This window comes from Capra hircus, chromosome 26 (assembly GCF_001704415.2).
Source record: "Capra hircus breed San Clemente chromosome 26, ASM170441v1, whole genome shotgun sequence".
In the NCBI taxonomy this organism is placed as follows: Eukaryota; Metazoa; Chordata; class Mammalia; order Artiodactyla; family Bovidae; genus Capra; species Capra hircus.
Genome location: NC_030833.1, coordinates 27158416 through 27182480, shown reverse-complemented (window position 1 = coordinate 27182480; position 24065 = coordinate 27158416). Strand labels below are relative to the sequence as shown.

At 45.8% G+C, this 24065-nt stretch overlaps 2 protein-coding genes across 3 annotated transcripts in view; one reads left to right on the top strand and one right to left on the bottom strand.

The window, feature by feature from the left end:
- Positions 1–13010, top strand: part of SLK (STE20 like kinase) — a 61352-nt gene extending 48342 nt beyond the window's left edge. For both annotated transcript variants that reach the window (XM_005698432.3, XM_005698431.3), the window contains 6 exons: positions 2402–2531; positions 3376–3500; positions 4029–4217; positions 4754–4879; positions 6128–6241; positions 9355–13010. In XM_005698432.3, coding sequence (XP_005698489.1) covers positions 2402–2531; positions 3376–3500; positions 4029–4217; positions 4754–4879; positions 6128–6241; positions 9355–9501 — 831 coding nt within the window. In that variant the 3' untranslated portion in view covers positions 9502–13010. The remainder of the gene's footprint in view (positions 1–2401; positions 2532–3375; positions 3501–4028; positions 4218–4753; positions 4880–6127; positions 6242–9354) is intronic.
- The window catches only part of COL17A1 (collagen type XVII alpha 1 chain), a 47314-nt gene continuing 37091 nt past the window's right edge, over positions 13843–24065 (bottom strand). Inside the window, exons 37-56 of the mRNA XM_013975194.2 lie at positions 23638–23715; positions 22683–22736; positions 22313–22366; positions 21633–21692; positions 21267–21293; positions 20932–20964; positions 20782–20856; positions 20423–20473; positions 19835–19960; positions 19185–19322; positions 18788–18856; positions 18382–18501; positions 17773–17862; positions 17563–17673; positions 17067–17213; positions 16465–16803; positions 15834–15971; positions 15558–15620; positions 15325–15405; positions 13843–14959 (exon numbers count right to left, since the gene is read on the bottom strand). Coding sequence (XP_013830648.2) covers positions 14907–14959; positions 15325–15405; positions 15558–15620; positions 15834–15971; positions 16465–16803; positions 17067–17213; positions 17563–17673; positions 17773–17862; positions 18382–18501; positions 18788–18856; positions 19185–19322; positions 19835–19960; positions 20423–20473; positions 20782–20856; positions 20932–20964; positions 21267–21293; positions 21633–21692; positions 22313–22366; positions 22683–22736; positions 23638–23715 — 1907 coding nt within the window. The 3' untranslated portion in view covers positions 13843–14906. The remainder of the gene's footprint in view (positions 14960–15324; positions 15406–15557; positions 15621–15833; positions 15972–16464; positions 16804–17066; positions 17214–17562; positions 17674–17772; positions 17863–18381; positions 18502–18787; positions 18857–19184; positions 19323–19834; positions 19961–20422; positions 20474–20781; positions 20857–20931; positions 20965–21266; positions 21294–21632; positions 21693–22312; positions 22367–22682; positions 22737–23637; positions 23716–24065) is intronic.

The following is a 24065-nucleotide window of genomic DNA, read 5'->3' as shown; positions in this document are numbered from 1 at the left end:
CTTGTGTTGCGTTCTCTGTGGTTTACTTTGGAACTTTTGAAAGTATGTTACTGAGGGAAGGGGCCCACTATGCTTTATAGGGACTGACAGATAAAACCAAATTGGGACCAATAGAGTGGAAGCTCCTTGAAGGGAATGCTGTCTTTTATTGATTTTAGTAACCATGTACAGACCCCAGCATTTATTAAGTGCTTGAAAAAGGTTTTCTTTGAACTCTTACTTAATTTCGACAAATACAATAATATAACCAAAAATTGCATTGACAAGAAATCACATTCACTTTTTTAATGGCACTGGTTTATACAGTTGACCCTTCAACAGTTTGGGTTTTGGGGTTCTGACCTTCTATGCAATCGAACATTCACGTTAAACTTTACAGTTGGTCCTCCACATCACAGTTCTACATCTGCACAGTCAGCCAACCACATGATGTTTAGGACATATTTAGTGAAAAAATCCACCTTTATTTGGACCCATGCAACTCAAACCTGTGTTGTTGAAGGGTTCACTGTGTTCACCTTTTTATTTTCACATAGGTACTTATTCATCCAATCTTTTATACTTGATTTCTTTGTCTAAATGTAATATTTATATTTATGATAATTTGGACCAGTTGTTTTTGTCCACACATATTTTTTTAAGTTATATATGCAAACTAATGATAAAAATACTGATCAAAATAAAATTTTTGATGTATCTGCAGGTTATATTGTTTATTAAACAAGTTTACATATAGAAATTTTACAGTGAAATTAGAGAATCAGTTTAATTTTATTATAAATGATATTTACTGTAAGAAAAGAGAAGCTTGAACAACTTATTTTGTTATAACTGCTTATAAGATAGGATGGAGATTTTGCAATCTTATTAAATAAATCTAATTAGCTTTGTAATAGTCATTGAGTTCTTTTCTTTTTTGCTATGATAAAGTTATGTGACTGTAGTCAAGTTGGCATTTGAAATTTTTTTTGTATAAATGCTCAGCATTAATTTTATCTACAAAACTGACAATGTACATTGTGTCTTTTTTAATGACACATAAATACATTTCTTGTCCCCAGTACAAAAGATCATAATCGATACAAAACTCTACTGGAAGTTGTACTCCTTAGAAACAGTTCACTAGTCTTTCTGCTGCTGTACATTTGTATTCAGGCTAAAAGACAAATCACAGTGCAGACGAGACAGCAGCATCGTGACGACAAATTAACAGGATGTCATGGATGGTGAGACCAGATTCTCATTTCCAGAGAATCAGTAGTAAGAGAAGCATCTTGAGGAACACTGCTAGGCTCACTCTGCATTGAAGACCAGGCTGGTAGTGATCCAGATGCTGCCAGACTCTGTCCAAGGCCTGAAAAATGGTTCCAAAATGAATCCTGAGGTTTTATCATCTCTTAGATATGCAAGAGAAGGGATTATAAGTGAAGTGCTGCTTCAACCCTAAATCTCTAAATCCACACTCAAATTGATAAGAATATCCCTTGAATTAATCACAAGCTACCATAACTGCCAAATGAGGGATAGAGATCCAATTGGTTACTTGCAAATTTTGCATTTCTTCAATATGGGTATTGTTACTGTTCCGTCCACAACTGTATAATCTAGCATAGCAACCATAAGTCCCTTTAACCTTTCCTTTCCTTATACAATAATTGAGAGATTTTTAAAAAAGCATAAATTTGGCATTTGAGCAAATAGTATGTATTCAGTAAATATTTGTTGAATGAGTGACTCCCAAACATGTTGGTGGAATTCTCTGATTGTAAGGAATTTTGTTTGTAGAGTTATATAATGTAGCTCTCTTCCTGTTTCTAGTTCCTGCTTCTCTAGCAAAGCATTATTTCTCACTAAGTCCTTAAAGTGTGGCTCTTTTTATGCACAGGCTGGAGACACAGAAACTGTCTTTCTCTGTTAGTATAGCCATGGTGTTGCTTCCTAACTCTGTTAATAGAAAAATACAGACTTTAAAATTCCCGGCTCCGTTTTACTTGTTTGTTCTTTATTGCCTCTCTTCCTAAAAGGCATTCTTTTTCATTTTTATTGTAGCCACACTCTAGAGGATGAATAGTCAGTTTTAGAAGGTGTAAATTTATTTTTTTCTCAAAGATGTCAGCATAATTGGGCATTTTAATTATGAGTAGTTTATGTAGACTTCTCTTGTATGTATTATTCTTAGTAGTGATTCACAATATTAAATATTCTAGTACTTTCTGGTCTTGAGTTGGGTGACAAATATATGTTATGCCTATACTGTATAATTTTGGTGATTTTTAAATCTAGTTAACTTTAGAAACTTGGTTCAGAAATCTTGTTAATTACTGATACATACAGCCACATAGATAAATGGATGTTTTGCACCATAGATACTTACTAACTGATGGTTAACCATGTCTATTAGGAACAAGAGTTTGTTCAGAAACAACAACAAGAATTAGACGGCTCTCTGAAAAAGATCATCCAACAGCAGAAGGCAGAGTTAGCCAATATTGAAAGAGAGTGCCTGAATAACAAGCAGCAGCTCATGAGAGGTACATGAAATATGTGGCATATGTATATACATGATATGTCTTGAAACATTGCAGAGATATACCTGGGAATTATTTGAATGCTTTCTTTTGCTAGAGTGGTAGAGGGAAAGATAAAAAGGTAAATAAGAGGAAAATACTGTATACAATTCAGAACAACTGCAAGACAGAATTCCTTCATGGCAATAGAAGTGAACAATAAAAGTGAAGTAAACATAGAACCCCTAAAAAATCTTTTTGTCCAGGTGATGCTAGAAATACACCTAAGTAATTTTAGGTGCTCCTAGTAAGGACTTCCCTGGTGGCTCAGACGGTAAAGCGTCTGACTACAATGCGGGAGACCCAGGCTCAATCTCTGGGTTGGGAAGATCCCCTGGAGAAGGAATGGCAATCCACTCTAGGACTGTTGCCTGGAAAATCCCATGGACAGAGGAGCCTGGTAGTCTACAGCCCATGGGGTCGCAAAGAGTCGGACACGACTGAGTGACTTCACTTCACTTCACTTATACCCTGTAATGGTATACTTAATTGGCTACATGATAGAATGGAATTTTAAGCACTTATTTCCTCGAACAAATACTTTGGGTATTTTTTCTTTCTCATTGAGATGATTAAATGGAATTTTAGTGTTGGGAGTGGGGCATTCTTTGTTTACAGGACATTAGAACAGAATGGAAAGTGGTAATGGATATTATCTTTACATTGGTAATATTTCTTTTATAGCTCAGAACGTCTGTGTGTATTAATTAGTGTATTAGAACACTTTTATGTAAATATTAAAACAAGGACCAGCGTACATTCATGAAAAGAGCAAAGTGACATTTTGAAAATTACCTTCTTCTTCCAGCTCGAGAAGCTGCGATTTGGGAGCTTGAAGAACGACACTTACAAGAAAAACACCAGCTGCTCAAACAGCAACTTAAAGATCAGTATTTTATGCAAAGACACCAGCTACTTAAGCGCCATGAGAAGGTTAATGAAAGGAAATTTGTTCACTTTTTTGTTCATTTTAAAGTTTGCAGAGCTGTTTATTTTTGAAACTTACATATTTTACAGAATAAGTTTTAAGTATCTTTTCTTTCTTTTGTCCTAAAATTTCTTTGATGAAATCTGGAGTAATTAATTATATGTTGATCATTATTGCAAACTTCTTTTCTACAAATTCCAAGAAAGGCAACTAATAAACAGTGCTTAAAGACCTGTTACACATTATAGTCTTCAACTTGTCTCTCAAAGGTAGCTATTTTGGCTCCTTTTTAATTCAGATATCTTAAAAATGTGGACTCCCTGTATTTAGTATAAGAGAGTTAACATAAGACTCTTATTACTATTAGCTTTATTTTTCTTATAAAATTTTTTTTTTGGCCTAATGCTTTATTGATCAGTATGTAACAAGGGAGAGAATAATTTGGGAAACAATAGCAAAATGACATGTTTGAGCATACTTGTGGGTACTGGGTATTAAATTCTCTGTATCACTGGATTCTGAAACTTTCTCAGGAAACAGAGCAAATGCAGCGTTACAATCAGCGACTTATTGAGGAGCTGAAAAGCAGACAGACTCAAGAAAGAGCAAGACTGCCTAAGATTCAGCGTAGCGAAGCCAAGACGCGAATGGCCATGTTTAAGAAGAGTTTGAGAATTAACTCAACAGCAACGCCAGATCAGGACCGTGACAAAATTAAACAAGTAAGTAAGCAGATTACTGTCGTCTTCTTTTAGATATAGAAGTTTTGGATGGTCTTTAGAAGTACCGCATAATTGTGTTGTAAACATTGGAGCCACTTTAGGCTCTGTAAACACATGGCGTGTCCTAACTCCCTCTCCTCCAGTGCTGGCCACTGAGAGCTGCTGTCTCCCATGCCTCACACAAGATCCAGGGCTAGGTTAATCCCAAGACCGGCCCTGGGAATAAGGCGATGTGACCAGCTTTACAATCAAACATACGGCCTCACTGTACTTCTGTAGTCACAGTTCCCACACACAGATTAACTGAGGTCACTAAGCAGATAGGAGAAACAAGGATTGAATCAGCAATCTCTGCCTGCCTCCCTACCCCCACCAAAGCCATGATGTAGACTCCAGCTTTGAGTCCTAGCGTATTATTACTTGTAGCTTTAGTTTATTGTACTTTAAGCTTTGTAAAATTCCTTAATTACACTTTTGGAAGATGCAGAAATTACATTGCCTATTAACCATATTTATCTTGTTTTTCTTTTTTATAGTTCGCTTCTCAAGAAGAAAAGAGGCAGAAAAATGAGAGAATGGCTCAGCATCAAAAACATGAAAATCAAATGCGGGATCTTCAGCTGCAGTGTGAAGCCAACGTCCGTGAGCTGCATCAGCTGCAGGTCAGCTCCAGAAGCCAGAGAGCAGAGCTGGCAGTAGAGGCGCAGCGCCGGTGGCTGGCGTTGAGGAAGTGCTAGGTGCTCACAGCAGGCCGCATGGCTTGAGAAGATGCCAGAACTTAAAGGTTTTCTTTCCTCTGTAGACCCAAAGGAAGATCAGTTTAGTATCACAGGCACCTGTTGAGATTTTCTACAGCCATGATTAGTATAAACATGAAGCTAACTTATGATATAAGAAGTTGCATCTTTCAAAAATACTGTTGAGAATTTGTAGTATATTTTGCAAAGAAGGTGAACAAAGTTTTGAAAATGATGTAGGCTATTTTGTTACATTCTGAATTTTAAAATTCTTTTTATCTCAGGATAAATAGTTCATTTTCTGCAAGGTTTTTGAAAAAAGTGATCAGTATATGAGAAATTTTCTCCTAATATATAATTTCTAAAATGTTTACAATTTCAAAGTAGTGTATATACATTGTGGATATTGTATATACTTAATTTTCTAGAGCAGAAAATAGTTTCTAATCCCGTGTTCTGGTACCATTGGATAAAATGCTTGCAAGGTGCCCTCTGAAGTGTCAGTTTTGTGAGTAAACCTTAGAATGGGAAATCAGGATCAAACTAATTCGTTCTTTTTTTTTTTTCTAGTTTAGTTCTTTTTTTTTTCTTTTTTTAAATTTTAATTTTTACTTTATTTTACTTTACAATATTGTATTGGTTTTGCCATACATTGACATGAATCCACCACGGGTGTACATGAGTTCCCAAACATGAACCGCTCTCCCACCTCCCACCCCATGTCCTCTCTCTGGGTCATCTCCGTGCACCAGCCCCAACCATCCTGTATCCTGCATCGAACATAGACTGGCGATTCGTTTCTTACATGATAGTATACGTGTTTCAATGCCATTCTCTCAAATCATCGCACCCTCTCCCTCTCCCTCAGAGTCCAAAAGTCCGCTGTACACATCTGTGTCTCTTTTGCTGTCTCGCATACAGGGTCACAAACTAGTTCTTTCTAGTCAAGTTCTTTTTATATGGTAAGTAACAGATCTAGTCTCTAAACTTGCCAAAGTGAAACTATGACTCATTTCATAATTCTTGGTCCTTGGTTGTTAGAAGAGAATTTCAACCTCAGTAATAGCTTTATGTTTGATGGATATATATATTTTTTTGTTTTGGAAGATAATTGTATTTGTGAAAAATTGCTAATGTGATCTGAAATTTTTTTAATTCAAACTTTCTTTTCAGAATGAAAAATGTCACCTCTTGGTTGAACATGAGACTCAGAAACTAAAGGAGTTAGATGAGGAACACAGCCAAGAATTAAAGGAATGGAGAGAGAAATTGAGACCTAGGAAAAAGGTAATTTTAAAAGCTTTAATTAAAATACACTTGCATTCGTCCTCCTGGCTGTTGGCCCTTTACCTAATATGTGTCAGGGACGGGAGACACAGAGACGAGGAGTCCAAGTCCCAGAGGTTCAGAGTCTAGTTGACAAGCAGCTGCAGATCAGCAGGGGCGTTTCTCTGAAGGAGGTAAGTGCCCGGTGCAGAGCAGAGTAGCACAGTATGCCAGCAACAGAGGAGGAATGCTCCAGTCTGCCCGGGGAAGGCGGGAGACGTGCGAGAGGACACGCCTTGTGAGCCAAATGAGGCTTGATGGATGAGCAAGAGCTTGCTGAGAGGACAGACAGATTGGAGTGGGATGGGGCAATGTAAGTACAGAGAAGAGAAAGAGTGAAAAGGATGTGTGCAGGAATCTCATGTAGCTCCCTGTCATGGTAGGGTGAGAGGGAGCGTGTGCCTGTGTGTAGGCATTAGGGAGGGAGAGAAGGAAGGGATGACAGCTTAGTCTGGATGGGTGAACTGGAGCCAGATTATAAGGCCCTTACGCGCTGTGTTCACTGACAGTTTAGTGAAGTAAGAAAGGCTTCCTAGCCCACAGCCAGCCAGCTGTCTTCCTTGTGTGCGCTTGACTCCCTGCTAGCCTGGCCCAGCTGGTCAACCATCTTTGAACTCTGTCTTTTCTATTCCTTATATGACTCTGTCTCTTAGCTTTCAAACTTAAACCTTTATTTTCTCTTGGGCTTCCTGCCTGCTATACATTTCAACCATTCCTTTCTTCCATTCATCCAGTCAGTTAATCAAGGGAATAATATTTACCTCCTACCATGTGCTAATAAAACTTTCTAGAACTGACCAAGGGTGGCCTTTTAACTTGAATTTTGTTTATTGTTACGTTTTTGAATAGGTGGTACATTCATGTGTTTCTGAATTCAAAGGGTGCACACAGGGATGAAAGTGAGAAGTCCCTTCTCCAGTTCCTCCTTTCACCCTTTGAAGTCTAGCTTTTGCTTTAAATTCCTCCCCAGCTGAGCTGGTTGACAGTGGTCACAGTCCAGTGGCATTATCCCCCTGTTATTCTTAAAAGTCTCATCTCACTTGGCCTTTGTGACGTAGTCTCTTCTTTCTCTGTGCTTTTTTTTTTTTTTAATCACTTTTCTTTGTCATCAAGTCACCTGAAAGGCAGACACTTCCCATTTTGCAGTCTAACCTCTGCTCTTTGCATGATGATCTTGTAGACTGTCCTGGCTTCAGCTGTGGAAGCTGAAGGACATGTTTAAGGACAATTCCAAAACTTGTATAGAATACAAATTCTAAAGTGATGCAAGTCTGGGTTCGAGTCTCAATGCTGACACTGGTTAATTTTTTCTGCTTAACACTTCTGAGCCCTGTTTTCCTCATGTGTAAAATGAGGATGTTACTGCCTCCCTAATTGGCCTTGTTAAGACAGTAAACAAGCTGTGTGTGGACAGTACTTGTCAGTTCTTGTACAGTACTTAAGATTTGGTCAGGATCCAGTGAATGTTTGTTATTGCTGTAATTTTATTGTTTTTATTTTGGGTTCATGCTCTCACTTCCCATGTCCCCTCTGGATGTTCCATTCCTCCTCATTTTATTTCTTCTGTTCCATTATCATCTCATCAGAGGTTTCTTTTTTTGATGACTGGGCATAAAATAGCTTCAGTGCGCACCTTGAACACTCCTCTGTCCCCTCACCTTTCTTTGTTTCTCTTCATAATATTTATCCCCACAGCCACATTTCTTTATTGTTTGTCTTCTCTCACCAGAATATAAGCTCCTTGAGGGCAGGGGCATCATAGCTTTGTTCACTCTTACAAACCCAGTTTCTGGAACAGTTCCTGCACATTGTAAATGATCAGTATGTGCCTGTTGAATGTTATTCAGTGTGGACTAAAGAGTGTAAACTCAGTGGAGGTAAAACTGAACTCAGTAACCCTTTTAATTCATCTCCATCTCATCTTTCCCCTCTCTCCAGTCCTACCCACCATCGGGTGTTCTTCCCGATATTCCTGTCCTCTTAACTGACATCTAGGCTAGAAAGCTGAATTATCTTTCATTTCCATCAGACCCCACGTTCAGGCAAATAACACATAACCTGGACTCCCATTTCCTAATCTTTCTCTCCCTTTGTTGGTAATGTCCTAATGGCCCGTCTGGGATCTTGTTCCCTTTCCTCTCTTCCTCCTTGGCTGCCGTCACCAGAGTTTATCCTCAGGAGCATCTCTGATGCTGTCGTCGTGGTATTGGTAAATCTTTAGTTTCATCAGAACAGAATGTAAACACCTCTCTTGGACTTTGAATCCTTCACAGTGCCACACTTTGGCCACGTCAGCCCTCCTGACTTGCCTCCTGCTTGCCACCTTGTTCCCAGTTCCTGGTCCAGTGCTGGGTACGCTCACCGTTACTCACAGCAGCTCCAGCTTCCTGCCTCTGCACTGGGTCAGCTCACTCTCCCTGGGGTGTCTTCTGCATCCTGTCTGTCAAATTCTTCTCTTTCCACTGAAACCAAGCTCACGGTCTTCCTGAGAAGCTTTCCTGTACTTTGTTTTCTGCAGCAGGACTTCTCCTGAGTCACTTGTCCACAAAGTAACTGATTACCTCAGATACTTAGCAAGTACTTAGCATAGTTGTCCCACACTGTGTGTGAAGATGAATCTGCCGTAGGTCTTACCTTTAATCTGTGGTTCAGTGTGGAAGAGAAGACATGCGTATCAGCAATCAAAATAAAAAATAGAAAATGCTGAAGTTCCATGTGGAAGAAACAGATAGTAGTTAATAAGTGCCATCTGTTGAGTGCCTAATATGGGTTAAGTGCATTATTAACACATTTAATCCTCATATAACAACCCAGTGAGGTAGATGGTGTTATCGCTGTTTCACAGCAAAAGAATGAAATGGTTCTGTAATATAGAGAAGTAATTGAAGTTTCATGTGGCTGAGCCAAGACCTGAACCCAGAGCTGCGCAGCCTGTGGTCCTAGCTGTTGAACAGTGTCTTCTTCGTTAGGATAACATACAAAGACTTTGGGGCAAATAATTTTATCTTGACTGTTTCAGAGTAAATTCTATTTGTAATACTAGTGCATTATTTCTTTCTCCCTTCCTTTTTAAGACACTGGAAGAAGAGTTTGCTAGGAAACTACAGGAACAGGAAGTGTTCTTTAAAATGACCGGGGAGTCTGAATGCCTTAACCCATCGACACAGAGCCGGATTTCCAAGTTCTATCCTATTCCCAGCTTGCATTCCACTGGATCATAACAATGGGAAGCATGCTGTGGTTGGGTTTAGCTTTTAAGTACGTCATTCTGTTCTCTTCATCTTTAGCCATAGTCTATCAGAGAGCTCACGAAGACAATCACCTGCCTCACCTTCTAGGTGTTTTTTGTTTGTTTTACTTGTTTAGTAATGATGAAGGGAAAGGAACTAAGACAGATGCTGGGCCATGTTGGCAAAGTAGCATCTTGCAGTAATTCCCTAAGGTGATTTTTGTATATACTCTTAAAAATTTTGTTATTTAGATACTGTTACCTGAAAGTTATTTAAAGAAAACTGTTACGTCATTTAAGTATTAGTAAATATCTTTTTACATGACTTAACTTCTCAGTGATGTCTAAAATCTACAATTGAAGCTCTCTACACTGTGGAGAATTGGAATAATTTTGGGGAGTAAGTAGCTCTCATGAAAAAATTTTGAGTTGCTCAAAATATGATATTGATTCAATAAATAAATCTATTATCTTTAAATGTTAGCATCGGACTCTTAAAAGAGAAAAATTATTTCAGTAATTTGTCTAAAATAATTACTTGTTTAGACATAAACTAATAACTAAGGTGCTAGCTTTATTATATAAAATAGTGCCTAAAACACTAAATTTCAATTCAGTCTAAAATAGCATTTCCTCCTTTTGATTCAACAGGGACAAAACACCCTTAGCATTAAGCATTACTGTTTTTTAAATCTTGCTCATATTACCATTTGATAGAAATTTTCATCCTAAAGTATAAGTTGGAAAGATGAAAACATAAAAGGTAGCTGCTAGACGTCCAAATTGAAAATATAAAACTCACCAAATTAAAAAAATATAGATTTAGCTATCTCAGCTTATTTCCTGAAGTAATACATGAGCTGGTTAAATGGCTTCTCCCATCTTAGCAAATTCTGTTTAAAATTCTCTCATAGGCTGGCAGGCTCTGAGTTATATTTATGAATATATTTTTCTGAAATTAATCTCAAAAGAGGCATTTGTTCAGAGTAATTTTGAAGGAAGAATTTAAATAAAATATTTAGGCAAATACCAGAAATGACTTTTTATTGTTTTAAGATAAAGTCATTCATATTTTGGTTTTGTTTTTTCCATGTTTAAATTATTTACATGATCTGAGTGGGAAAGTCCTGAAACCTTTATCCTGTAGTTGCTTGATATGTGTAATTATTAATGAAATGTTCACTCTAGTCCCTCTTGAGGGTTAGATTTTCAAGCACGTGTCAGGTCAAACAGTATTACAAACCATATTTTGAGGTTGTGAGACAGCACATTTGTAGATGAAGCTTGCTGTCTGCCATTTGCAGCTTATTAATGAGTGCTAGGTACCAAATTGTAGAAATGTCAGTTTTTAGTTATGTTACAGTTGAGGCTGGTGAAAAATGCAAATGAAACTTTGTGGGAACACTGATTCATGTTAAGAAAATGTAAATATCTGTAGCACTTTCTTACAGTTAATTTGAAAACTTTGAATGCTGAACCTTATTTTGTCAGTGGTTTATAGATGATTTAAAAATGCATGTGATTTTAATTTTGTAATTGTTTTGACAAGCATAATTTACTTGGACAACTTTGTAGGTAGCCTTAACTTCTGCCCAAGTTTGTTTTTTATATAAATATATATACATATATATATTATGTATGGTTGTAAATTCATACACTTATCACATGAATGTGTTACTGTATACAAAACTTTTAACGCTTTATTCTCAAATGCTGGACTGAAAAATGTTTTGAAAGCCTTTTAAAATATATATATATATATCTTTATATGTTCAGGATGATGGAAATTGTTTATATTGCTATGATAGAAATGACAGTATAATGTTACCCAGTGTATTTAATGATTTATTTGAAGGAGAGGAAGAAGGTTCTCATACCACTTCCTCCTTTGAGATTTTCAGTATATTGACTTTTAAAAAATGAATACTTCAGGCAGTACAGTAGACATTTTTTCAGTATCATTTAAGTGATATCCTATGTGCTGAATAGCTTATGGCCCATAGTTAATTTGGTCTGAATATTTGGTTCTTTTTATTCCTTTCAACTTGACATTCAGAGAATTGAATAAAGGAAAGAGGCTCAGAGTAGAAGGATTGACCCTCTGCTAAGTTTATTAGCAGCTCTTGCATCTCTGTGAAATTACCCTTGGATTCCTTGTTCACACTCGAGTTCTCTTTCAAATATGACCAGACCATATTCATGTGGGAGCAGGACTACAGAATGATACATATGTAGAGGTAAAACCTTCGTTTTAATACTTAGAGTTACATAAATCTTTTCCAAAAGTGTTTTGTTATAGACCGTGCTGTTTGTGCCCATCCCTGCCCCCTTCCTGCTGGGCCCTGTATTCACATACAGAAGAGTGGTCTTTCTCTCTTCCATGAAGTGTACATAGGAGGTTGGGGAGGGGCAAAGACGCCTTTGAAATTGAAGAGTACAGTCAAATCCGTTCCTGATTTGGTGATTTTGTTGCTGTGCCAGAATGTGCTAGGAAATGTGTGAAAGCAGTTCTCCATGCGTGCCCCGTGGTTGCTCAGCCTCGCCCCCGTCCCTGCGTGCTATGGACGTGCTGGCCACCACACTTTTGCAGGTCTAGCTCATGCAGCTCGTTGCACCAGGTTGCCTTTCCTAGTCCTGTCAATCCATGGTTAGGTGTGAATTGCTGAATTAGCTGCTATAACTCTATGGAGTCAGTTAAGCTTTTTCTTACCCTTTTCTGTGGGGAAGCTATAGGGTGGGTAAAGAGGAAATTTGGAGTGCTTATACCTTGCTGAAAATGTTAAAACTTCCCTGTGACAGGATACAGCAAATTGTAATTAAATATAAACTAGAACCAGAGCTACCTCTAAGGAGTGTTTCCTTAAGCACAAAGCTCTCAGGCATATGAGACTCACTGTCACAGAGGGCCTCTGATTTCTTGAGCATCAGTGAGTTTCAGAAGTGACTGTCCTTTTGTACTCTCCTAGTTCCCTTGTAACTACAGTTTTCCCCATTCCACACTGTGCTGAAATGACAAAGGCTCTTCTGAGAAGCCAAATTCTGTCAAATGATTGATTAGCTCGAGATACTGTTGACTAAAGGAAAATGTAAAGCTGAGGCGGAGGAGGAGAGCTCTTTAGTTCCAGTTCCAATAGGCTTCTGATTGAATAAATCCGTTCTTTTCTGGGAAATGATCTTTTATAGGAAACGGGATGTTTTCGATGCTTTTCTTAAGTTGAAGGCACAACAATTAATGCCACTCTTGTTGCTACCCTGTGGCCGACATGGTTTTGATATAGCTTTAAAACTTCTGCTCCTCAGCTTGGGGTAGAGTGTTAACACCAGTGTTAAATGTTGGCTGTAGCTTTTTGTGGTCCTTCTCTGATTTGCAGTGTAATAACTCCACAAGCTACATTTTTCAGAAAGAATTTGTTTTAGAAAATGCCTCTTGTCTGTTTGGGAGCAACATGTCTTTTCAATCATGGGATTGACAGATGAAAAATAAAGTTATTTCTTAATCTACTTTGGGAAGCAGTCTTTTATTGAGACTTTTTGAAACTAGATTGTCCTGCGTGAGAATGTTTTGTAGCAATTTTAAAAATCCTAGCTGTATTTTAAAGCTTGCAGTTCTCCAGATCGTCTGACTGGGACAATCAGAGGTACTGTTGTTCCAGACTGTCTACTCACCACACATGAGTGTCCTTTTCACTGCTAACTTGGAGGGAGTGTCTTTTGTCAAGCAAACCCCTCCTTTGAGTGGTGCTTAAAATATTTCCATCAACATATATGTATATATATACCTCTCTTTTAGTGTCCTTTTTTCCCCTTGAAATAGATTATTTTTCTCAAACATTTCACAAACCATATGACTCACTTCTGCTAAAATAACCTGTTTTTTTCATCACTAATATGTTGTGTGAGATTCAGTAGACATTAGGCAGCATCATCTGGCGAGTGGTCAGCTTGGCTGGAGGGGGGCACAGTGTGTCATTTTCTGATCCAGGAGTATTGCATACTGCAGAGCTCACGCTTGACTTTTTTTTTTTTTTTAATGAAACAAAAGAGGCTAAGACCCACTGCCATCCAGCTGAGGACATAACTCATTTCTGGGTTCTGTTCAGAGAAGTTAGCAGTTTAGGGCTTTTACCCTATTTCTCTTGGGTGTCAGATTCTGTGAAGACTTTTGGATAGCTTGGATGGGTAAGTCTCAACTAGGACAACACTCAAAAGTTCGGTTAATTAAGAATCATTAACGGGGATATGAATACTTGAGCTTCTAAGGCTACTATTACAAAAACAAATTGAGTCAAGCCTCTAGGTAAAACTAAAATATGAAAAAGGCACGATGCAGTCATTCATTATGCATAGTAAGTTTTCATTAGTAAAACATCAAAATAAACCAAAAACTATTTTCTTTGCCTTCTTTTCCTCCTTTCCTTTCTTCCTTCTCTCCCTCACCTATATTTATTTAGTTTTTGGTTAGATAGATCACATTAAAACATAATGTTAAAAAAGAAAAAAGCCCTTTAATTGGAGATTTTGCAGTTGAAATGACTCTTCATCTAACAGACCACATAAATGTTTATAGACATTGAAAAGTGCTTTCAAACCAACTGCACCCAGTCCCCCACGCGCTTCCTAGGTGCAGAGCAGGGGTGCTGGCTTCCCGGCAGGCAGTCTGCTCTCCCTCCCCTCCCCTTCTCTCCTCTGCCCCTTGCCCTTCCTCTTCCTGTCTGCCACAGCCTAGTTCAGTGTAACATACTATCAGCTCTAGTGTGGGCCTACGGGACAGCATAGCTGCGATCAAACTTCCTAAGTGAGTGGATACGTGATGCACAGTGAGAAGTAACTAGTAGAGACCCTGTCACCACCTTCAAGGGAAGTAGATTTCTTAATGTTTTCAGTTGCAAGAGTTTCTTCTCAACCAGCTGATTCTGTTTGTTACGACTAGAGAATACAGGGTAAAGAGGAGAGGGAGGAGCTGGGAGCACAGCCCTGCAGCATTAACCTAACAGCCCCCTCGAGTGGTACCCCAATCCCATCTTCCAGTTTCTGGGCTTGTTTTTAAGGAAAAGCTCAAGGGCTCCTGAAACAGCTTTTATGTATCTGGCTTTCCTAGGCTGGTGTTAAAAGAAACCAAGGCGCTCGGGCCTGGACAGCAGGGAGACCGGCCTCATCCTACAACACCGCACATGGCCACTCCCGAGTCCACCCTGTGAAGCTGTCTCAGACTGTGTATCTTGGACTGAATTCTGCAGACATACACATTGTCCCAGACTAAGATAAGGGTTCTAGCTGACTATTTGCTGTGTCGGTAAGACAGTGAGACTCCAGCTTTTACCCTCTGGAGAGGTCTTGACATAAGTGCTGCAAGCCACTGCAAGAACTGGTCCAGGGGGCTGTTCCACCATGGGTTGCTTATGGCTTGACAGCAATGCTCCTCCTCCTCCGCCCAGTGTAGACTTGGTCACCTACAAGTGGGACGGTGAACAGGAAGTTAGAAAATGTCTTGCAGTCTGTGGGGACTTTCTCTTGGGTAATCACAGCAACTGTGGCCACTGCAAAACTGGCTTGAAAGATGAACTCTTCTGTAAGACTATCAATTGATTTAAATGGGTTTCCCCATTTCATTACCAGCCTGGTTTTCCCTCTCCTCCTTGCACTGACGCTCTCCTTCCTTCCCCCCTGGTGGTTCACTTGATTGTTACACAATTGACATTGTTGGCAGTGTCTCCTTTTAATAACTGGCATTTGCCTAAGATTTTCAGGCTTGCTGTGGAACATGCGGCCTGTCTCCCAGGCCTCCAGAAACCCAAACCGTAGCTGTGAGCCTTACCTTTGTCTCCTTTTTCTCCCTTGTGCCCTCGAGGGCCGGGTGGCCCAGACCGACCTGGTGGCCCAGCAGGGCCCCTCTCACCTAGGAGGACAGGGGGGCACGGCTAAGTGGGGGCACAGTAGTACAGGGCTCCTCCCCCAGGAGGAGCTGCACGCACTCCCCCATGGCCCTGGTGAGGGAGCTGCTTCCCACGGGTGGTCGTTCCACAGGTGGCTGTTTCAGCCACCATTTACCTTTGGGTCCAGGGATGCCCATCTCTCCCTTCTGCCCAGGGGGTCCTGGGATGGCTCCATAAGCTGCAAGGGGGAGAAACGGGCCTTAGACTAGAGATCACCCTGGTGCTTGGCAAGTAAAGTGATTTGTTGATAGTGGTAGAGTTTGGACTTGTAAGAGGAAAACAAAGTTTAGAATTTATCAGCTTTTTAGCATCTCAAGTGTTCTCAGTGACTCTGGTTCGTGAGACTGTGCAGCAAGGTAAGTCTGGGGAAGGTAATGGGGGCTACCCTTACTTCGGAAAAAGTCCATGAGGTCCTCGGTCACATTGCTGTAGGCGGAGAAGATCTTGCTGATGCCAGGGGGTCCCTGGGGCCCAGGCCGGCCTGGGGGTCCCTGCACCGTGTAGGCCATCCCTTGGAGCAGACCCTGACCTGTGAAACAAAAGAGTGTGGTGGGCACAGGGAGTAGGGGTCACTGGCCCCCTCTTCAAGGTGGAGCACAAGGCCCTCTGACTAACTCCCAATGCAGTTTTGACTCTTATGCAGCAGCGAGGAAAGAGCCCTGCAACTGCTTTTGTCTCCCGTGTTGATGGACAGGTCTACACCTCCAAGGGCTTATATTGCAGGCCTTTTACTACTACATAGTTGTATTGGTAAGCCACAAGGGGAAAGGGCTTAGCCACCAACCTTCCCTCAGCCCCCCTCCATAGTCAGACACTTCTGAGAAGCACAAGTAAGAAGGGGAAGCAAACGACCCCCAGCTTCTCTGCTCCCTGCAGCACAGGTTGCAGCGCTGACTGGGCCGCTTGAACCAAGCTCGTCTTCAGTCCCCGCCCATCTGATGCCAGGACTGCTGTCCTCCTCAGTGTGGAGATGCTCTCATGCTCCCAACCCCACACCGCTGAGGCTTTGTGTCCCCACTTACGCTGCAAGCTCTCTGACACCCGAACAGCCAGCTCATTGTAATCCAGGCCTCCGGCAAAGCCAGCCCCGAATCTGCCATCGCCGCCATACATGCCACCCTCGGGCACGGCCCCGTAGCCTCGGCCCATGTCCATGCCAAAGCCTCCCCCTTCGCCCAGGGAACCTCCACTGGCTCCTCCTATGCCCATGGAGGAGCTATAGGAGGTATCCCGACTGAAAGAGGAGGAGCTGCCGCTCCGGCTGTAGGAGCTGTCCGTGGACACCAGGCGGCTGTCCCCGGGGGGGCCCTGGGGCCCGGGGGGACCCGGGGGGCCAACGATGAAGCTGCGCACATCAGGACCTGTGGGGAGGAAGCGGCATTACTGGGAGCTGGGTCTTGGGGGGGAGGAAGAAGTGGGAGCTGGGGGCAGTTCTTGACACCCTTTAGCAGGATGTGAACTCACACCGAGTGGAGTGTGTGCTGGGAAGAAGCCGGACTTCCCCTGCTGGGGTGGCTAAGGTGTTCAGCCTCCAGGCCCTTCAAACCCCGGCCACTCTCTCACAGAGAGAAGCCCAGAGTAGGAGAGGGGACAGAGGAGGGACAGGGACGTCAGGGGCACCTACTTGTGAGATAGCTGATCAGCTCACTCCGGAAGCTGTCACTGTTTTCAGCTGCGTATGTCGCCAGAGCTCCTGAGATGCCCGGGGGCCCTCTAGGGCCTGGGGGGCCTGGGGGACCAGGAGGGCCTGGGATGGATGACAAGCCAGCAGCTGAGCAGGAAGCAAGAGACAGAGAAGGATCAGGGATCCATCGCCAGGACCACTGAATTCCCAGCCTGGGCCCCCCCAGAAGGAGGCAGAGGGAGACCCGCACACCCGGGTCCTGGCTTCCTCCAGAGTGAGTGTTCCCCACTGCCCTCCACCCCCAGCCCCAAGCCTCATTCAACCCACATCACACCCCCTCCCCCAGCTCTTCTGGGCCTCGGAGCTCCCAGCTGGGCACCTGGGCACCTGCTGGACCCAGTGCTCTTGTGACTTCAGAGTACAGTCTTCCCCCAACCCCACCCCGCCACATATCCCCCTGCGGGGCTGAGAGCAGCTCGCCTGCCTCACTCCTTACTCTGCAGGTAGGATGAGAGGTCCTCCATGCTGATGCTGGACCATGAACTGCCTGGGAGCCCTGGGGGCCCAGGGGGACCTGGGGGCCCAACGATACCTCTGAATTCAGACCCTGATACACCGAGGAAGAGCAAGGATCAGTTATGCCTGGGCCGAGGGGCTCTGCCCTCCGCCCTGAAGCACTTGATCAGATAGCCCTAATCAGCCTTACCTTGGAGCAAGGAAAGGAGCTCCTCATAGGATGTGCCGGGCAAGCCTGGGGGCCCCGGGGGGCCAGGAAGCCCGATGCTGACTCCAGTGCCTGAGGAACAAAACCCCAAGTTGTGATGGATGCAGGTCAGGCAGGGAAGGGAGGGTGGAAACACCGTGTCAGAGAGGAAGCCGGATGGAAGCAACTTGAATGGAAGTTGGGGCCAGGAAAGGGGTGAGAGGGGCCGTAGGGAGAGACTGGCAGAGATGCAGGCGTGAGATCCTGGGTAAGGACACTGCAGAGGAGGGACTCTGAGGCTGGGGAAGAGTGCAGGTCAGCTCTGTCCTGCTGGGCATGTGCACATGTGTGTGCATGTAAAGGTGGGCGTGTGTCTAGAGAAGTGTGCATGTAAGTCGTGTGCACAGTCCTTGCAGAACAGTGCCCGGGGCACTCGCTCTGGCTTCCCTCGCCAGGCTCTGTGACCAGCTCTGGGGCACAGGTTTGAACCGCTCTGAATACCACCCCTCCTCTGGGTTGGGTGCAGCCTAGTGGGAGAGGGTCAGGGATGTCTAGCCCCCGCATGCCCACCCAGGCCCTCCTGCCCCCCTTGCCAGGGAGGCAGACACTCACTGGACATGTAGCTGAGGATGCGGTTGCTCAGCTCTGCATAATCCAGAGACTGGAGGAACCAATCTCCACTGGCTCCTTGTGGCATCAGGTACTGCCGTAGATACTGACGCACATCATCACCTGAAAGGAGAGGAGGCGCCATGGATGACCAGCCAGCTTGGCCTCCTTGCAGACCGGCCCGAGTGATGTGTGAGCTGGGACATTGGCAAGCTGACAGTAGCTGAAGGGGTACCTGCTACACTCATCCCTCGGGGAGATCTGACACCCTCTGTCCAGCTGACTGCTGGGAGCGAAGCGAGAGTGGCTCCTTGTCCCGAGGGACCACCAAGTGTGCCTGGTAAGTCAGCCAGGAGAGAAGGGCGCCCTCTAGCCCCCCGACCCCCCGCTGCCCACCCAGGCAACTCACGCCGGAGCGCAGCCAGGATGTCTTCAGAAGAGATGGAGGTGGAGGATGTGCCGATGCTGTACCCGGAAGCTGTGGGGAAGGAAACCGGGTCACCTGCTTCACTGATACTGAAGCAGGGCCCTCATAACTCCAGAATCAAAGGCCTGGTCACCCAGCTGCTTCCCTTGGGGGGAAATGAATGAATGGGGCATTGGCAGGATATTTATAATTTCTGTTTTTCTTAATCTGAACAAACCTTTTTGGATGCTAGATCCAGCAGCCTGATTACTATGAATTCAACATTGAACATCACATTCACAAAAAGGGCAAAGCAAACAGTAAATTAAGAGACGAGGCTCCAGGAATGACCGTGGACCTGGGAGGAGACTTGTCATCACAGGGGTGGCAAGAGGCTTACTCTGTAAGTAGCTCACGACGAGGCTGGCCAGCTGTGAGTAGTCGAAAGTCTCACCGGTGATGGTGGTGACAGGCCCAGGGGGACCAGGTGGGCCTGGGGGACCCTGAACTCCAGACAGATAAGACCTGATACTGTCACCTGCCAACAAAGAAATCAAGTCAAGCCTGTCCCCAGGAGGGCATGTCTCCCCCACAGAGGTGACCTGAGCACTTAACCCACGCGTGGGCCAAGGCAGGTCCAGCAGGAAGCCTGGACTCCCCTTGTTACAGATGGAGAAACTGAGGCAGAGTCTGTGCTTGGCCAGGTGGATCTTGAGGGCTGTGGGCCAGCAAGACCCCAGTCGGTGACATCTGACCAAGCTCTGGTGCGGAAATCTGTGGAAGTCACGCCCTCACCTCCATGGAGCGTGCAGGGATGCGGTTTGGGGCACGCACACAGGGGTGAATGTGTGTGTGTGCCACACATGGAAAAGTGTGTGGGTATATGAGTCTCTACTGGGGCTCTATGTCCATGTACGAGTCTATGTGTGTGGGCAGGTGTGAGAAGGGGGGAGGTAGGGAGCTCATGGACCTGCACTCCTAGCACACACCTGTGCACACACGCACACACATACACATGCATGCTGCCCCACTCAGACGTGGGACACTCACTCTGCATGTAGTCAGAGATGTATTGCTGAATCTCCAGGCCAGAGCTGCTGAGGGAGCCTGGAGGCCCGGGGGGCCCTGGTGGACCTGGCGGACCCTGCATGAACATGGTGCTTGACGACGATCCCCCTGCAGGAGAGAAGGCCACTGAGTTGGTCTGTCCTCTCTGGGGTCAAACCAAGGAGCCCAGGCAATGCTTTCACAGTCTGAGGAGAGTCTTTCTCAGGAGAACTAGGACAGTGGCAGAGAGCTCCTAGGAGCTCTCCCAGGCTGAGTCCTCCCTTTCCTTCAACAACCTGTGCACTGCCCACACACCCCTCCTCGCCCCTGAACCCCTAGCTCCCGATCCCTGTTCTCGCCATCACTGTCATCGGCATTGTTAGTCATCTTTATCATGCAGGCATCCTTGTCTCCCACCCCTGCTAACTTGTAACCTCCTCAGGGGCAATTCAGAATCTAGCATGTAGAGAAAGTACCTCATTAACACTGAATCATGGATTAGTGAATGAATTAGTTAATCAATATCCTTATTGGCACAATCAACCTCACTTGAAGACGGGGAGAAGAATTTTGGGCACCTTGGGTTCTTACCTCGAGAGGGCCCACCAGGAATGCCAGGAGCCCCTGGGACTCCGGGATCACCTGGAATCCGAAACAAGAAGCTGTTAGCATCACCTCCTCCAGGAAGCCTCCCCTGGTTAAGCTCAACCACACTATATCAGCTTGTGACTCAACAACTGTCCCATGTTTCTCAGTCTCATTTCTGGAATGATACCACAGCTTCCTTGGGCAGAGACTGTATCCCTCCAACCCTGTCCCTTTCTCCCTCCAGGCTCTCCTTTCTTCATCCTCTTCTTCCTCCCACGGCTGGAGCACCAGCAAGTACTCCTTGCCCTCTCTTCAGGCTCTGGGAGCCAGCCTTGTTCCCACTCTCCACTGCCTGCACTGACCTTTGTCACCCTTGGGTCCCTGAGGACCGGGTGGGCCTGGTGGTCCCTGCAGGTTGAGTCCAAGAGAACTGGCACCTGGAGGCCAACAACACAGTGCAGTCAGCGGGTGGGAGAGGCTCCAGTGGGGGGACGGCGGCATTTAGCACTTACCTGAGCCTGACAGCCCTGGGGGGCCTCGCTCGCCTGAGGGACACAGCAGAGAGGGGACAGTCAGCTGTGCCTGCCCCCCTCTCCACACGCCCCAGCCGAAGACACCACCTCCCTCCCGAGGCTCCCTAAGACTCATGACACGGCTGGGGCAGCACCAGCCTTTGGGCAGTACCTAGAGCTGCCGCACAGACACGTGCACACACGCACACGGAGGCACAGAATTCTCAAACACAGACACCCTCTAATCACTCATTTGGACAAAACCCCAGAAGCTCAGGGATCTCGGAAGGTCAGCCCCCGCCCCCTAGGATTGTTTGAGGCCGGTTTCCCTGTACCTTGGTGTCCTCGGGGGCCTGGGGGGCCTGGGGGAGAAAGCAGACAGTTGTGAGACATGTCCCAACCAGATGCTGTGACTTCAAGGGGCCTGAGGAGGGGGGTGGGACAGGGATCTGGGCCCAGAGCAGACTCAGGGCTTGGGGCTCCCCACACCTCTCCTCCAACAGGACAAGGCAGAGGCGGATATGCTTTGCAGAGCTTCTGACCAACCCCCGGCCCCTGCTCCAAGCTGCTGAGCTCCTAATGGGATGTGGCAGGAGAATGAAGACCTGCCCCAGCTTGCCCAGTCTTGTCCAAATTCCTCTGGCAACCAGCGGGCCAAAGAGGGGCACACTGACTCCTGAGCCCCCTGACACTGCTCTCACCTTGGTCTCCCTTGGGGCCTGGGGGGCCAGGTGGGCCTGGAGGGCCAGAGAAGAAGGTCTCTGTTGAGGGAAGAAACAGTTTTGAGTGTGGACGCAATGATGTTTGTGAGGGAGCAGCATCTAGAACAGCACCAGTTGTTCTGTAGACGATCAATATTGGTCAGATGGATGGATGGATGGATGGTTGGTTGGAAGTTGGATAGAAAAATACGTAAGAGTAAAGGAATGAACAGGCTGCTGCGTGGATGGATGGATTGTCTGCTAGGGACAAGTTCTGGGCTAAAGTTTGCTCTAAGCTTATTTCCATATGTTTCTGTGTTTTACTGTCAGCGTTTATCTCATTTCAGGAGCATGTGTCCTGCCCACTTTATCAGAACTGGACTCCCTGAGGACAGGAGCTAGGTCTCTCCAGTCAGCCCAGAAGCTCCCCAAGGGCAGAATCAGCTGCCTCCCCCAGGCTAGGCCACCAGGGGCTCTCAGGGTGGCTGGGTTGACATCAGCACCCTCTTTCCAGGCAGCAGGTAGCATGGCGTTTATGCAAACACATCCATGGTGGCAGGTCAGAAGGAGGGATCATGGAGAGTAGGTCAGAAGACCACATGCCCGTGACCACAGCGTGTGTTGGGGTTGGGGCTGGGGCTGAGGTGGGGAACAGGAGTGCTTTGACTCCCCAGCATTACCTGAGCTGGTCAGGAGAGATCCTGGTGGGCCCGGTGGGCCTGGCAAGCCTTCCCCTAGATAAGAGAACCGCCCAAGACTTATTAATTCCAAGAGGTGGCCAGGAACCCTCTGCCCAGGAGAAGCAGCAGAGAAGCTCTTTTCTAAGAACCAGCCGGGAAGCAGCCCAGGCTCTGGTCCCATTGTCTCCTACCTACCCAGCTCTCAGCTGCTGGGCCTTGGGGTCCTGGGGAGCCTGGAATGGACAGTCTTGTAGAAAAGGGTAAGGAAGAGGCAATGCGGAACCCAGGGTCTTGCTTCCTCACTAAGTGCCTTGAGCCCCTGCCCCGTCCCCAAGGTTTCCCACTTTCCAAAGATCCCTGAGGTGCTCACCTGGTGGCCCAGGTGGTCCAGGTGGGCCTGGGGGGCCTCGTAAATCAATACCTTCTGTGGAAAGAAGAAACCAGAAATGAGTAAAAGCTGTCATGAGACTGCTCTCTCTGCCAGCCTTACCCCTCACCAGGATCATCAGCAACTCTACTTACACCCCCACACCAGGTCATGGGTCATGGCCTGGGACCCTCCAAGACACCCTTGGCTAGAGGCGCCTTTGGCTCTGAGTAGGGTGGGGCTGAGTGGAGCTCCCTGGTGGCTGTTGCCAGTGTGGCAGTGATGAGCAGGAGCACAGCTTCGGTGTCAGAAAGCCTGAGTTCAAGACCTGCCTCACCACTGCTGGCTTGTGACCTTGGGCAAGATCTAGAGCTCTTTCAGCGTCAGTTCCCTCTGCTGTAAACCAGAGACCCAAGACCTGTATCACCAGGGCGTTGCACAGACTCAGTGTGCCACAGTGGCAGACACATGGCGACTGCTGGACCAGGGCAGGCATTGTCTTTGTTGTTAAGGTGTCCAGGAGGGCGGCCCACAACATCTCTGCCTGGGCTTTTTAAAAGATGGGGAACAGGAGGACCCAGGAGTCAGCCCAGCCAGGCCGAGTCTGGGGCTGAGAACCCAAGGACCCCTATGGCTGTTTAGGGCGGGGAGGTCCAGGACTCCTCTCATCACACCCACAGGGCTCGGTGCAGACACCCCATGTGGCCCTGGTCCCCTTGGAATTGGAAGAACCTCTCTGATAGCTGCGCCATCGCCTGTGACTCTTCTCCATGGCTGATAAAGCCCCTCTGTTCTCCTCTCTCTCAGCTAGCACCGCGTCTTGGTGGAAACGGCCATCCTTACACTGGGGCTCACGATGACTCACTGGTGCAGCTGCCGCAGGCCCCCATGCGCGGCCGCCTCCCCCACTCCCACCCCCTCCCTCGTCACCTGTCCCAGAGAAAACGGTGGTACTCACGGGTGGACAGGACCTCAGAGATGGAGCTGCTGCTGCCCATGAATGATTCGCCAGCTAGGCCCGGCTCCCCTCGCGGGCCTATGGGGAGGACACAGAGTTGGGGGTCACCACTCAACAATCTGTCAGCATGGGGCTGAGCTGAGGATGGGCGGGGCGGGGCTGAGCCAAGTGTGGGTGGGGCCAGAGTGTTGGCTGGGAACCAGAAACACCCCAGGAAGAAATGGAGGATCTGGAGCCGGATGGTATTTTGGATACAGTTTGGATATTTGGCTAAGTTGCTGGACAGTGACCTGATTCTCAGGATCCGGTCACAAGAAGCCTGAGGCCTGTAAAAACTGCTAAGCTTGATCCTGATCCAGGAGCCTCAATCTCCCTTTCTAGGGGACCCCTACCTCCTCAGAAACATGGAAGCGGGTGGGAAGAGGTGT